At 46.5% G+C, this 12886-nt stretch overlaps 1 protein-coding gene across 1 annotated transcript in view; it reads left to right on the top strand.

Annotated features, from left to right (window-relative positions):
- The first annotated feature begins 5312 nt into the window (after positions 1-5312).
- Col25a1 (collagen type XXV alpha 1 chain) overlaps positions 5313-12886 on the top strand; it is a 408120-nt gene continuing 400546 nt past the window's right edge. Inside the window, exons 1-5 of the mRNA XM_033755992.1 lie at positions 5313-5396; positions 6280-6403; positions 9317-9407; positions 11236-11299; positions 12408-12509. Coding sequence (XP_033611883.1) covers positions 5313-5396; positions 6280-6403; positions 9317-9407; positions 11236-11299; positions 12408-12509 — 465 coding nt within the window. The remainder of the gene's footprint in view (positions 5397-6279; positions 6404-9316; positions 9408-11235; positions 11300-12407; positions 12510-12886) is intronic.

The raw sequence follows: 12886 nt of genomic DNA on the forward strand, positions 1-12886 counted from the left end.
TTTTTTTTTTTTTTTTTTTTAGTTTTCTATCCAGCTTTAGAAAATATCAGTGTTTCCTCATTAAGAGCCACATGAATTGTGACTTGAATTTAAGGGCTATTTGTGTGAAAATCAGCACAATAGACTCATTCTTAGTCAAATGTAATGCTCATAACATGATAGTATATTATGAACAGAATATATCCTGGGAAATAGCAGGTCCCATGGCAGTTGGAGCTTACACAGGATTATAACTCATTGAGAGGAATGGTCATGGAACTATAGATGTTGTTTAAATTGGTATTTATTATTTATCTTTCTACTACCCATAACCCTTTTATTCAGGCATTGAACTCCATAAATTAAAACTTTCCAAAGAAAGATCATCAGACTATATCTGTCAAAGATCTCAGTGAATGTGGAAAGTGTCTTGGAAATGAGCAGCTATTAAAAACAAGCAGAACAGAAGGTAATTTGGGACACCTCTATGTTAGTCAGCTTTCCATTACTGTAACAAAATACCTGAGATTATCAAATTAAAAAGAGAAAAAGTTTACTATTGGAGGATTCGGCCCATGACCAGTTGGCCTGTTGCTTTTGGCCTTGGTAAGGCAGCACATCATGATAGGAGTGCATTATGGAAGGAACTGCTCCCCTCATTGCACACAGGAAACAGAGATAAAAGGGCTGGGATCCCAATATCTCCTTCAAGGACAGACCCCATTAAACTCACTTCCTCCCAGTAGGTCCCACCTCTTAAAGGTCCTGCCCCCTGTGCAAAGCACCATGACCTGGGACCAAGGCTTTAGTGCACAGGGACTTGGGAGGTCCTGAGCCCCTCATCTTATGGTTGCAGTTTTGGCTGAGAGTCTCAAGGCTGAGCATAATACATTACAGGCCCAGTTGCCACCAGAGGCCAAAGGACACACTGGGCTGCATTTTCTCAGACATGTTGCATGGAGGGCAGAGAAGTTGGGAGAGAAGATCCCTTTGGGGAGACTTGTATGTCCGCGGAGTAAGCAGGTCTTCCAGGGCGCAAGGAAGGAGGAGGCCTGTTTGGGTTGTGCACATTAACACTGAGCTCTAAGTGGCAGAGGCTCCAGGGAGTCCTCCTGGAGACTTAATGCACCCCCTTGAGCTGAGGATGCCTGTGTATGATGCCCACCCACCCCTGAGAGGACTGAAAGATCACGCTGCAAGGCCAGGGTGCAGGCCTTTCCTGGGGGCAAGGGGAACATGGGAGCTCAGTCAAGAAGGACGACAAAGCTCACAGCCAGCTTAGAGTCCTCCTGCCAAGAGGGCTGCTTCAGCGGCAGTGGAACCTCAACAGAGAGAGTCTGGGCTGGTTGTCAGATGCCCAGCGGATTAGACTTGGGGTCATTAGTGACCAGTCAAAGAAAAGGGCCCCTTAATTTCAAAACTGTAAACTTCTGCATAAACCCCAGTGCTACTCTGCTGAAGAAAGTGCTAACTCTGATCAACTGCCAAGTTCAGAGTGCCTAGAGTTAGACCTCAGGAGCCATGGCCACCAGTACCGTGGGCTTTCTGAGAATCCCTCTTCTCCTAGCACAGGCCTGGGGAGCAAGGATGCTGGGAGCAGTGAGGCAGAGTTAGGAGGGAGACCAAAAGTGGATCCCTCCTTCCCCTCCCACCTGTTCCAACACACAAACCGTCCAGGTCTAGAGGAGTTCAAGATGGGATAGAGGGAAATTTGTGTGAAAGGGAAGTTGGACATGTTGACGATTTTTATACTACTGGATATTTAATTGTTCAAATGTAACTTCTTGGGACAGAGAGTAATTGCAATCGTCATGAAAAATATGACAAGCTTACAATTATGGTTTAAGATTCCATCCAAGGGAGAAGAAGAAACACATTCTTAGATTAGGTTTAAAGCGGGGAGAGGTGTAGAGAGAGACAGGTTGAGAGAGAGGCTATTGAGTTCACCCTGTTCAACATCAGCTGCCATTTGCAAAGTGCTCATGAACTCACTGTTCTGTTAGATGTCAGAAGTTGTTTCACATTCACAGAAACCCTAGGAGACTTTTACTGACGAGGAAATTGCAAGCCAGAGAGGCTAAATAGTTGGCCCAAGTCACACGCCCTGTAAGCACAGTAGCTATTGGACAAACTCAGGCATGCAGCTCAGAAGCTCATGCTCCTGGTCGCTCCAAGCTTTGCTTCTTGGTTACAAAGATGCAGGGGCCCATAGGTGGGGTGGTTCTGAGGAAGCACACAGGAGCAAGGGTCTGAAAGCAAAGCCGTGTGGGCAGAGGACATCAAGCAGCAGGCTTTGGATCTCCAGGAGCTGATGCTGGGCTCCCCGGGGCTGCTGTCAGGTTTTGCCCGAGGACTCTGGCGTGAGCATGGACAGTGCGCCACCATTTCTGACCAACAGAGAGGACACTCTTAGGACTGGCTCCAGGTAGGGCCTTTCTTGCCTCTTACCAAATCCCCCACATTTTTGTTTCTGCTTTCACCCCAGTTTTCTGTACACCTCTCTTTCTTGCATTTCAGGGACTAATATTAAAATCCATTATTTAATTACATCCCCAAATGACACTGCATCAAATTTAAAAGCTTTCTCATTAAGGGGCTGCCAGAAATACATTTCATGTGTGATGTTCACCTTTGTGTTTGGGGTGCTAGATAACAGCACAGCCCCCGAATGTGTCCCAAACTCTGACCTGATTACTCTGATAAAGGCTTGGTTTCCATAATAAATTACACATCATGGAAAATACATTAATTTAGCTGCATCATGGCAGAGTTAAAATTTTCCAACCTTGGAAATCAGAGAACACACAGCTTCTGTGAATTCCATTACTCTCCCACACTTTTTATATCACTACAGTATAATGAAAGTTATTTTATTGCAGTAATGCCAAATTTAATAGCAAAATAATGAGGTTGTACTCAGGCTTTCAGCAGGAAACCTAAACAGTTTGAAGGCTCTTTCCCTTTCTCTCCTTTGTGGCCATGTGGCCTGGAAGAGCCCAGTCCCATCTCCGTCACCTGTAGGAAGAGACATCTGGAGAGAGGAGTCAGAGAAGGGAAGTAACACTGGTAGCTCAGGGTCACCCACCTCCTTGCTTACTGTCACCTCTTACCTTCCAGTCTGGACTCGAGTCTAAAATTGGGCGTGGTGGCCAACACCTATGACCCCAGCACTCAGCAGGCTGAGGCGGCAGGATCGCCGTGATTCTGAGCCCGGTGAGTCCAAGGCTGGAGAATATAGTGAAACCCTGTTTCAAGTTTTCCTGCGTTAATTGTTCTTTTATCACAGCATCACGGCAAACAAACAGTGGCAAAGTTTATTCAAGGAAGCAAAAGTGAAGAGTGGCGGGAAACTGGCTCTGCAGAGTGAGCTTGGGACAGAGGCAAAAAGGGAAAAGCAAAAAACAAAAGTACACACAGAGATTGAGAAAAACAGCACAGGATATAGTGAATACATCTGTTAAAAATCAATGAAGTCCAAATCTAAAAGTATTTTTATTCTATCTTCAGAATTAAAAAAATAAGAGTATAGTAGTAACATTACCACAGGTTAACAGTACTAGTACAGACACTTACACTTTTTGACACTCACAGTTTTTGACCTACCAAAAATGGCAATGTCAAGCGATTCAAGTTAGCAACAGTGTGAGACACTTGGTCCTCACATCCCATACTTTACGGGAGGGAAAGGAAGACAGCTGGTTTGTAAAGTTCATCAATCAAGCTCTTATAAAAACAATAAAGAACAAAGCATTTCTGAGAGCTAAACAAAAATATGATTATTAGCATATGCATCAGAAGTCTATTTCCTATGGATTTACTGTTCCAAAGGCATGTTTTGTTTTCCTGTTACTTGAGTGTTTCGAATTTGGACATGTTGCTGAAGTCCTATGTGATAGGTACTTAAAAGTAGGAGGAAAATTCTCCCTAAAGTGTAAATAAAAAGCATTATAAAGTGAAAGAGTCTGAAAACTCGCCTATTTATTTTCATGGTGACACGGAGAAGTCTTTAGCCTCCTGGTACCTAGGTATTCATTACTTGATTAGCTTCTGGCTAGCAAGTCTGCAGGATAAAAAATGGTCTCTGTGTTAAATCTCTTTGCTGGCAAGTAAAGGGCTGGAATGAACGCAAACTGAGTTTCACTCTGAAAGCAGAACATGGAATCCAGTGGTGATGGCTCAGTCATGCTGCTTTCTCCAGGAATAATCAATAAAAGAGGGGAAGTCAAGTCCTAGTCTGAGTACTAGAGTTCAATAAAGAATAAAGTATAAGAGGTGAAAAAGAAATCAGAACCGTACTGCTTGGAAGCCCAGAGTGGTAAGAGAAGTCCACACGGAGGATTGTCAGGAGGAAAGAAAGAAAACTGTTCCATTAAAAAGGTGTTTAAGGGGCTTATTTTCCCCCGGCGTGGATGCATATAAATTCCATTAGCGTTAATAGGACCGAAATGTGTGACTCTGGCGGAGGAGAGTGACGTGCGTGGGGTAAATGAAGTCTAGGAAAAGTCAATTAAAATCCACTAAGGGCAGTTTAGGAGTCTAATAAATAGACTTATAGGTACCTGCAGGAGAGGCATTTACTTTTAATTAATGGCTTAATTGTTTTCCTTTTACTAAAGACAAAAATCATTAAAATGGCAAAGGCAAAATAACTTTAAACCCAAACTTAGCTCTCTAAATCATGGCTCAAAGTTATTCTCGCATACCAGATGGGGAAATTGACCCCTTGCGCAAGGTTTATAATTTGCATTCAAATTGGAATATTAAGTTATATAAGGAATTCAAATCCATTGCCTGTTTTTTGTAGCCTTTAGAGAGAGGGAGAGATGGAAGGGGGAGGAGGGACACAGAGTGGGAAGGAGAGAGAGGCAGAGTCTGATTCGTGTGTGTAAAAATGAAATGCTAGCGTTTGGTTCTTCACAAAAGGGCACGTAAGCAAACTAGACCCCCACCTGCTAAGGACTGAAGCCAGGGCCTGTGCGTGATGGGCAGATGCTCTGCCGCTGACCTGCATGCCCCGCTCTGGGTTGCTTCTTTCCCGCATAATGGAGCACCAACTACTGAGGGGAAGCCTCTTACCTGGGGCAGAAATCTGTTTCTAGAAGAATAATTTGAGGTTGGTTTGTTGCAGGTAAATACAGAATTTCAAGTAAACAATGAAGTTCTTTAGCCAAAAGAGAGAGAGAGAGAGAAAGAGAGAGAGAGAGAGAGAGAGAGAGAGAGAGAAATAAGGATGTTTTTCTTTATGGAGAAAAGTTGGGGGCCAACAGGAAAGGTGTTCTTTATAAATATTTATTACCTACTTCTCCTAAGCCATGGATTGTTTGAAAGCGGACATGTCAGAGTCCTCTACCTTATCCCGCATACCTGCGTGTAGGAAGTGTGCACTCAGCGCTCATCTGGAGGGGATGCGGGACAGGGTGGGGGCTTTGACGAGAGCCGCGGCATTGGCCTGATGCGCTTTGCTGACTCGCTCGCGTAGCTTCTACTTTTGGAAAAGCAGAATTCACGAGCACTGAGAAGCACTTTAGAGGGCAACGGAATACCTAAGAATTTACGTTATCTCTTTTCTTCCGAAAAGAGCTGTATTCAGGGAGAAGAATGTGAGCAAACTCTCTTTTGGATAAATTTAATAAGAAGCAGATCCTGGAGGGCCTTGACGTCGTGCACTTGGGTTAAGCTTTGATCTCCGCTCTGCGCTTCCCGTATTATGGCCTGGAAGTCATACTTCTCATGCAAAGATGTCTCTAATATTGCTGTCTTATTCCCATTTACTTTTCAATAATTTGGGAGGGTTCTTTATTGTTTCAGATCTAACATAGCAAGACTTTAGAAAGTAGGTTTATAAAATTTGCATAGCCATAGAGCACCCAGGAGCGGGTGTGAATCTGTGACGCCTCGCCTAAACTGGTCACAGCCTGCCAGCTCCATGGTAGGAGAAGCCAAGGAGGAAACAGACTGCGCAGCGCCCTTCCTCTGCTGAGAGTGCTATTGTTAGCATCAAGGAGCGCGGGGCTGGAGTCTGGGACGCGAAGCTGAGACCTTCCGGTGTGGTGAGAGGAGGCTGTCGGTGAGGGCCTGGGTGGCTGGGACTCTCTAGGCTCCCAGCAGAAGGTGCCACTGCTCTCAGCCCTGGCAGAGGTCTGCTTTGGGTGTGACATGTAAAGCACAGCGTAACAAATACCCTAGAAATAGTCTTTTCTTTCCTGTTTATTGTTAATATGGGTATATAATGAAGACACACAAAATCACCAAGGATAATTCTCATCGATGGTGAACTCTTTGTTGTTTTACTCCATTCAGATTGCGGCGGCAAAATACCACAGGCTGGACGGTTGGGCAAAGGGTAGGGATTTGCTTCCTGCAGCGCTGGAGGCTGAGGCCACTCCTGGCTCGCTGATGGCCAGCCTTCAGGGTCCACACGGAGGTGAGGGAGCGCTCTGGTGCACCCAGCGCACCGACGTATTACCCTCCCCGAGACCCCAACGCCATGCCACGAAGGGCTGGGATTGCAACAGGTGAATCTGAGGCCATGCAAGCATCCAGTCCAGAATGCTGCAGGAAGCGAAGTGATACAGAAAGCTGACAATTGTTAGGTTCTTGGTAAACACTGAGCGCTCGTCTCGGGACACTTCCTGCCTAATAGAACCCTAATTTACTCTGCAATTTGGAGTTCAAAGCCAGTTTAGCCTGGCTTCAGCTTTTCCACTGTGCTTTCTTGTCACCTACAATCAACCATTGGGCATAAAAATGCTTTGGAGCTTCAGTGAGCCAACGTAGGTCTTAGTTCAGCCCTCAGCAAAGGGAGAAGACACCCTTCCCCACCTCACCAGCACCCCTTTCAGTCCTGAAAAGCAATTTGGCTATGAAATGATGTGGGGCACAGCCACAGAGTATTCAGAGGAGAGTGGGTGGGGCAGTGGACGGTTTTTCCTCCTGGAAAGGCACGGCGGTCCGCTGTCAAAATCACTGCTGTACCAGTACCCAGCTCCTGCTCACCTGACAGCCCCCCGGCAGCACTGCCCCTCCGGCTGTTGGGGTTTGGCTCCCCTGCTCCTACATGGCAAACTCCAGACCCCCCTTTGCCCTTCCCTGGTGCAAGTCCTTTTCTCTTCTTTCCTTTCCCCAATAATTCATTAAAAAGGAGCCTGGAGTTTTTCTCCTAGAAGAGCAATGAGTGGTGAGTTTTCAAATCTTTATCTCTCTTTCTTCCCTGAGAAAGAGTTTAAAAATTCACATTTTGTGTTGCGTAGGGGCCAGAGGAATCCATCCCTTCCCATGTGCTGTCAGTCTTTCTAGTGAAACAAACTAAAGGAGGATTAACAGTTTGGTTTCATTTGACAGCAGCTCAAACACTCCCACCCTGCCAGCTGAGTATGACTTCCAAAGAGTAACTGAGAAAAAGAAGGAAAAAAGAATAAGCACAAGTGTGATTTATCCAAATAGTATCTAAATAGCTGTAAACCCAGCTCCCACTAATTAAATGTAAGTCACAAAAACAATCTCATTAAAAGAGAGCTGTGTAGCTGGATAAACATAAGACTCCTACATATGTGTAATGTACAACATATATTTAGCATATATACAAATAACCCACCTTAAATGAAAGGAAAAAGGTTTACTATGCAAACATTATGCACAAGAAAGGTAGAATGGCTGTGTAACATCAGGTAAAGCAGATGTCAGAGCATGAAATAGTTTTAGAGATAAAGAGATCAGTTTCATAATTATACAGATGTGAATTCATCAGGAACATATAATGATCCTCAATATGGATGTACTCCAAAACATGACTTTTCAGTATACGAAATAAAATACTGAATGGAGAAGAGGCACCCATCTCTTTCACCTTGATGTTGTAACACTCATCTCTCCACGACTGATGGAAAGAGATAAACAAAAACTCACGATCGACAATGGAAGACTTGAACAGCATGATCAACCGATCGTACCTAACTGATATTTACAAAACACTGTGCGGAACAACAGCACAATACAAATTCTTCTCAAGTGCCTGTGAGCTGTTCTCCAACCTGGGTAGCATATTGTCTGTGAAACGTGTGTCAATAGATTTAAAAGGATGGGATTCATGGAATAGTCTATGACTACTGTGAAATTAAATTAGAAACAATGTCAAAGATGTCTAAAAACCTCTCAAATAGCTGGAAATTAAACAGGGCAGCTCCAAACAAACTATGGACGGTAAAAGAAATCACATCCTGGGGAACCCTGGGACCTGAGAGTCCACACTTGACAGAGACCGTAGTAGCCAGAACACTGACCCCAAGTCCCTGGGAACAGCTCTGGGTGGTGGAGAGGGCCAGAAGGAGCTTCCAGGGGGGTCTCTCCCACCGCGCTGCAGAAACAACACAAACACACAGGGGACGTACAAAGGTAAACCCCATGCAAAGGACACTCAGGAGGTCGAAGGGGCCTCTATAGCGGGCAGGGGGTTAACTCATGTGGGTGGGAGAGCGGACGGTGAAGCCGGACACTGCTGTCCACTCGGAAGCCCAGGGCTGGAAGCTGCACTCTCGGGGCATGGGCTGGAGCAGGCCAGCGCACAGCCCTGCAGGAAAGTGGAGAGGATGGAACCATGGCCTGCAGCCCGGCCAGGCCTGCCAGTGGGCAGTGCGGACGCCTGCCAGGTCTGCGAGCTTTCACAAGATGGAAATCCAGGTTGTTTTTTTTAAAATGGGAAATCTACTATTTTTAAAACACGGTGTGGGCCAAACCAAACACCTTTGTGGGCTGCATCCAGTCTGCGGCCTGCCATTTTGAGGCCTTTGATTTATAGTCCTCACAAAACATGGCATTTCGTTTCCAATTTGTAGTCTTGAGGCTTCTGACTTCCAGACCAAGTTTGTTTCTGCGCCTCGCCTTCCTCCTCCCTCCTTCCGGCCTGTTATTTACACGCTCTCACTCCCCCGTGGGGTTTTAATTTTCTTCACATACAACTTGCATCTTTCCTGTTTTTGTATCCTCTCCGTGGCTTCCTATAGTGCTTAAAATACACTCTGGTGCCCTGAAGCGACTGTCCCTACATGGCGGGTGTGCAGATTCCTTCCTCAGAGGAGACTCAGCTCACCTGGGGTCCGTGCACTGAAACTCAGTTTGCCAAAAACCAAATATCTGTCTGAGGGCCATTTTGAGATCCCCACCTCCAGGAATAGTCAGCTCTACTTCAGCCCAACTTTACTGCGAAACAAATGCAAATATCTGGACAAATGTAGGAGCCAGCTTATTCACAGCTTCAGAGGCCAAGGTGCGAAGGACGGACTTGGAGAAGGTACGAGCATGAGGTGGTGCACTTAAATCCGGGGCGTTTGTCACCCCGCAGGTGACAGGAGAGCCTCAGAGGAGGACCTGGAGACGGGGAGGGCAGAGCCCCATGCACCCGCCTTGGCTCGGGTCTCCCCGCCCTCTGCACAGTGAGCTGAACAGGAGTCTGAGGCAGCACCACTGTCGCCCTTCTCCTCCAGGCCGTCCGTGCCTTTCTGTGGCTCTGCTCCTCCTCCCAGAGCCAGAAGGCCCCCGGCCTGAGCCCGTGCGCCCACCCTGCTGCCCTTTCCACTGCCACCATCCCTCACCAAACGGGCCAAGCAGTGACAAAATAGTTCCTAACGCCAGTCTGGTGAGACGTGGGTCCCCAGTCTGAGAAAGCACCCCCTCAGGTGCTGGGTGTGACAGAAGCCTATATAACGGGCCGCCTGGAAGACCTAATTAAAGAGAAGGTCACAGCATTAGCCTGCCCTGCCAGTTAGCCCAAGCCAGAGTCGCTCCACACCACCCTCCACCCACAGGCGAGGGCTTCTGTTCAGATAACCTCCAGGAATTCTCCTAGTCACATCTTAGACACAGACACATCAGTGACAAGATTAAGAACGTGTGCCACATTAGCAGTCAGCTCAATAGGGCACTAATTATAGTAAATAATTAAAGAAGGTATCAAGTATTCCTTGAGATGTGCCAACATCCTCTGGGAAAAATTACATGGAACTTTAACCTGCAACGCTGTTTTGGGATGTTTGGAGACCCTGCCAAACACATGGTATGGGGCAAACAGTAAAATTTGTTTTAAACAAGATTTCCCCCTAAAAACTGTAAACTCTAATTGCATATTGTGTTCTACTTCAGTTAGTACTCGTGTCTGTGGCAGATATGTTCTAGGTTGTAAGACGCTGAATTCTGATCTTATTTAACATGTTCCCATTCTGTTGGCTCCTTGGTACAAATGGAAAGAGATTTCAGTGAGAACATTTTTAATGGCGGCAACATTCACCGGACATACAAATAACAGTTACAAAGTACACAATTCAGTATGTTTGATGACAACCACCACCTCTCTCTAGTTTCAGTCTCCTCACATCCTACAGAAACACCCTCCCCATTGTCCCCCCGTCTCCTGGTAACTGCTGCTCTCCTGTCCCTGTGCATTTGCTTCTTCTGGATAAACCATGTAAGAGAATCACAGGACATGTGAGCTTTGCATCTGGCTTCTTTCGTGTAGCACGTTTGGACTTAATCTAGGTTGTAGCATCTATCGGTACTTTGTTTCTTCTAATGGCTTAAGAATTCTCCATTTTACATACGTGCGATGATCAAACTTTACAGTGAATGTTTACATTTAAAACTTTAATATAGTAAAAGACACATTGCCACTAATTCTCCCAGAAAAACTGCCTTCACTTCAGACACACTTAGCCCATCATATTAGGCACTTTGTGAAACAGTTCCTCTCTTTTTTCTTCTTCTTTTTTTGGGGGGGGGTTCCTGGGGATCAAACTGGGGACCTTGTGTTTGCAAGACAGGCAGCAGAACCACCAAGCTAAATCCCTGGCCCTGGAAGTACTCTTGCCTGAGTGTCTTTAGTTGTTTGGTCCCGGCTGCCCCCGTGTCCTGAATAGATTCAAAACGTTTTCTCTTCGTGGTCAGTTTGACTTTGGGGAAGAGCCAGACTCAGTGTAGTTGAGCTTGGGTTCTGAGCCCCATGTTTGGCACCACCTGTGGCCAACCCACTGGGCCGGCCGTGCTCCGGGACCTCGACCCCCTACTCCCTGTTCTCCCTGACCCGGGGGCGAGTGAGGATGAATGACAGAGAGACAGAGTCAGCCCAGCGTGCAGGCACCAGGAGCTCTCACCTCCTTAAGCCGGCAGAGAAGCCATGCCACCCTCCACCCCAAGCCTGGCTCATCTGGCCTTTACTCACCCAAACTCGGCACATGCGGTCAGAGTGATGCAGGATCCTCTGCGTTCCAGGGTCCGCTGGTACACGCTCCGGGAACACCTGGCCTCCGCGGTCTCACTCTTCCTGGAACCTTTGGTAACCCCCACCCCTGCGTGCAGCCTTCCTCCTCTGTGCGCACAGGGGAGGCTGGGGGGCCTCAGCTCTCTGGTCTCTGACAACACAGCACCAGATCTGGTGAGTAAGGTGGAGGGAGACACAGCGTCGGGCTTTCATGAGCTGCCTTCCTGTCGTATGGCACCGGCAGCGGAATTCACCGTAGTTTTGATCACATTGTGTAAAGACCCTCAGGAGGAGCCCTTCTAGAACTGCTTCAGAAAGTGGCAAGAAAGATGGCCTGTGAGGAGAGAATTCTGAGGGGTTTCGTGGTGCTGTGTCTTTCACTGTACTAAATTTTTAAGCTAAACCTTCACTGTGTGTTTCAAATACACCTCGTAAATTTGGGACAGAAGTGGGACGATTGCTATCACTATTGCCATTCAAAAGGGGAGGAAAAAAGCCAAGAGGAGGAACCAGGCCACAGAACTTCTGAAATTTAGCTGAGCAAAAACTGAAAGTTCTTTGGTAAGGACAGAGACCTAAATTTTCCCGGGAATGACTTCCCAGGGCTCGTGGCTCTGTTCTCTCACCCGCTCATCCTCGCTTTCTCAGCCTGCTCGCTGCATGTAGAATTTAGAGGTCTCTTCTCCGTTTTGATCATCCTTATTCCTTCCAGTGCTGACATGTTTGCTAATATAATTTTCTTAAAAAGTTTACCGGTCTCCTATAAATCTTACCGGCGTTTACTGAGATGAACTACTCTGCTTTGGGTTACTCAAACTTCTTAGAGGCTCTCCTTCCTAACTAGAAAGTTTTCTGTGCTCTTGCTGTAGATATTTCTGAGGTTGTAACACAAGGTTTCTGGTCAGGCTCTCTCAGCTTTTGTTTTCCCTAGTCTCTGGATTTGATCTTGTTTAGAAGTCTTCCGTTAGAGTTAATGTCAGCTGTCATCTGGGGATCTGGAAAACTTTAATCTGAACAAGTCCTGGCTTCTTTGCACCGAGCAGTCATTCCTTTGCGTGTAGACCTCCTTTTCCATTTACTTGCACAACACGAGGAAACCTGTTGGCAGCCTCCATGCTGCCTGTTTTCTTGGATGGACGCTGTGGCTCATGGAATGCGTTGTCCGGCTTTGCTCCTTCCTCAGTGCCAGTGTGTCCTCACCTGCCTCCAAGTAGGGCGGGCCTCCTGCCCACAGCCTGGCGATGTTGCCCCCTCTGCACTTCAGCCCTCACCCGAAGCCCTGAAGGTAGGTAGCATCTATGAGCAGACTCCTGCTAATGCTCCCTCCCAAGTCTTCCCACGAGGCTGTGCCTGTGCGTGGTGCCAAACAGTTGTCCAGAGTTCTTGCGCACATCTACATTTCAACCAGCTGTGTGAGAGTTCTTGTCTCTTTGAATGCTTGTTTATACTTATTACTGCTATCTCCTTTGTTTTTCCCTTTCTTCTGGGTGAGACTGGTGCCATGTGGTGGTTGCCACTGCAGTTTTCCGATTATTTCTGGGCTTAAGCACATTTAAAAATGCTTATTGGCTATTTTTAGTTTCTGGCTTGAAGAAACCCATTGAAACTTTTGCTCACTTTTCTGATTGTAGGAGCTTTTTTTTTTTTTTTTTTTTTTTTTTC

The sequence above is a fragment of the Fukomys damarensis genome, unplaced genomic scaffold (genome assembly GCF_012274545.1).
Source record: "Fukomys damarensis isolate Sample0158 unplaced genomic scaffold, DMR_v1.0_HiC HiC_scaffold_25, whole genome shotgun sequence".
Classification (NCBI taxonomy): Eukaryota; Metazoa; Chordata; class Mammalia; order Rodentia; family Bathyergidae; genus Fukomys; species Fukomys damarensis.